This window comes from Oncorhynchus clarkii, chromosome 9 (genome assembly GCF_045791955.1).
Source record: "Oncorhynchus clarkii lewisi isolate Uvic-CL-2024 chromosome 9, UVic_Ocla_1.0, whole genome shotgun sequence".
In the NCBI taxonomy this organism is placed as follows: domain Eukaryota; kingdom Metazoa; phylum Chordata; class Actinopteri; order Salmoniformes; family Salmonidae; genus Oncorhynchus; species Oncorhynchus clarkii.
In genome coordinates, this window is record NC_092155.1 from 52,901,765 (window position 1) to 52,903,883 (window position 2,119).

Here is a 2,119-nt window from a genome sequence, read left to right on the forward strand (position 1 = left end):
ATGTCAGAACTATTCTTAGACACATGACGTGAAAACGTCTCGCCATTAGTCAAGGGGTTAACTGATCAATGACTCCATTTGTTTTTCTCTGACCCCCCCCCACCCCACCGTCATACACCCATCACTTTCTGCGTCAGTGGTAGACAGGGAGAGAGGGCTATAAAGGAGTGGGGGACTTTGGAGGTAGAGCTTAAGAATCAACATCGCTTTAGTGTTCAGACAGTAACCTATCCAAGGCTGCCAGTGCACCTTCTCGACCACTCTCTGTTCTCCCACTGAACTCTCACCACTTTGTGCGCTCCCTCCAGATCTCTCTCTCTCTCTCTGTCTGTCTCTTAATTTAGTGTCTGCCTGTCGTCCATCCCCTGCTCTCTCCCTCTCAGCATGCAGCTCCTGGTCATTTTAGCGTCTCTCATGGGGGTTCTATACAGTGTTAGAGCAGCCGCCGTGCTTCCTGTCGAAGAAAGGAGCCCACTACTTAACAGGGTGAGTAGGGAATTTCATTTTATATTATTAACTATGTTTCATACCATTTTTATTGTCATGTTTTACTATTACTTGTATAATCAATTGTTATTTTCATTATGCTTTTTATGGTTGTCAGATAAATGCGTGTTCAAAGGTATTTTTAAAATTATTAAAAAGGTTAAAAAAATAATAATTATAAAAAGTTTGATCAATCATGATAAATTTATACAATTGTGTTTGATTTGACAAATTCATTTGTAGTGATCAATTATCAATAACTGATATTTAATAAATTAGTACAATTTAATGGTTTTATATTTATTTTTAGTAATGGGTTTGAAATTTCATTTATACATTTTCATAACGAATTAAATGATGGCTTTTTTATTTGAATGAAACAAATATTTCTAACCTGGTTTGTCAGTTGATAAAGAAATAGGTCACCTAGGTCAACAAAATATACAATTTCTTTGTAGCTAACATTGACATATTTATATATTTCTACATATACGCAACCACTGATTTGCCACCTCTTCTGCCTTTCTATTAGGAATTGAGTAAAGAGCGCAAAGAGCTGATTCTCAAGCTGGTGTCTGGCTTGTTAGATGGAGCGACGGACACCAACATGCTGCCCGGAGAAGGGGTGTCCCCTGTGGATCTAGAGGAGCCCCTGGAGTCTCGACTCGAGGAGAGGGCCGCCTACAACAGGCTATCACAGCTGCCGCAGCGCGACCGCAAAGCCCCCTGTAAAAACTTCTTCTGGAAAACCTTCACCTCCTGCTAATAGTGATACCCAGTCAGCCCCGCTATGCTCCGGTTGACCCGCAAAACAACACAATCTGACCCAGACCCAACATGAACTGTGGTAGACCTGAGCTGTACATATCATCCACCCAGTTTGAAGATCGCTCTCAATGACCTTTGAGACACTGACAGTCTGTTTTAAATATTGATGATTTATTTCTCAATTTATGTATGTATTTATTTATTTTAGATGATCCAAAAACAATAAAGCATGGTTATGGTGAAAAGTCTCTTTTTTTCTTTGTTCACATTACATGGGCAACTGACCAAATTTCCATAGAAATGTGAGTTATAGATCTGTCATTCTCATTAAAAGCAAGTCTAAGAAGTTGTAGATCTGTTCTATGTGTGATATTTCTATGTTTCCGGTGCTTAAGTTTAGTTTTTGAATATTTAACTTTCTGTTTTGTACGCCAGCATCAAACAGCTGAAAACAAAATATTTTTGCTTATGGAAAACACATTTCACAGCGGTCTGACAAGGTAAAAATCTGTCGTTCTGCCGGAGCAAAGCAGTTCACCCACTGTTCCACGGGCACCGAAGATGTGGATGTCGATTAAGGCAGCCCCCCGCACCTCTCTGATTCAGAGGGGTTAGGTTAAATAGATGTGTATAGATTGATAGCGATATGGCTTAATCTCTTGGTGAAGGATTGTGCCAATGAATGCCAGTGCCAATTAATTATATTTGTGTGGACAGGTATGTTTGAGATCTCTTTACATTTTCTGGTCTTGTCAAAGATACACATAAATTCCTATTTGTTTGTCCAAAACAACAACGCCACTTGCTGAGCATAGCTTACCCTTTCTGCCAAGCTTAATTTGTTAGCTCTTTATCTGCAAAACAT

The 2,119-nt window shown here is 39.4% G+C and overlaps 1 protein-coding gene across 1 annotated transcript; it reads left to right on the forward strand.

The window, feature by feature from the left end:
• Nucleotides 1-213: 213 nt before the first annotated feature.
• Nucleotides 214-1,561, forward strand: LOC139417290 (somatostatin family member 7). Its single transcript, XM_071166553.1, has 2 exons — nucleotides 214-486; nucleotides 1,019-1,561. The coding sequence occupies exons 1-2, from the start codon at nucleotides 385-387 to the stop codon at nucleotides 1,250-1,252; spliced, it is 336 nt and encodes a 111-aa protein (XP_071022654.1). The 5' UTR covers nucleotides 214-384; the 3' UTR covers nucleotides 1,253-1,561.
• Nucleotides 1,562-2,119: the final 558 nt, after the last annotated feature.

What these genes read in the sequence shown, in the direction of transcription:
- LOC139417290 (XM_071166553.1), top strand. Translation starts at nt 385, where the DNA reads ATGCAGCTCCTGGTCATTTTAGCGTCTCTCATGGGGGTTCTATACAGT. An exon ending in GGAGCCCACTACTTAACAGG is followed by an intron (nt 487 to 1,018) that starts GTGAGTAGGGAA and finishes CCTTTCTATTAG; the next exon opens with GAATTGAGTAAAGAGCGCAA.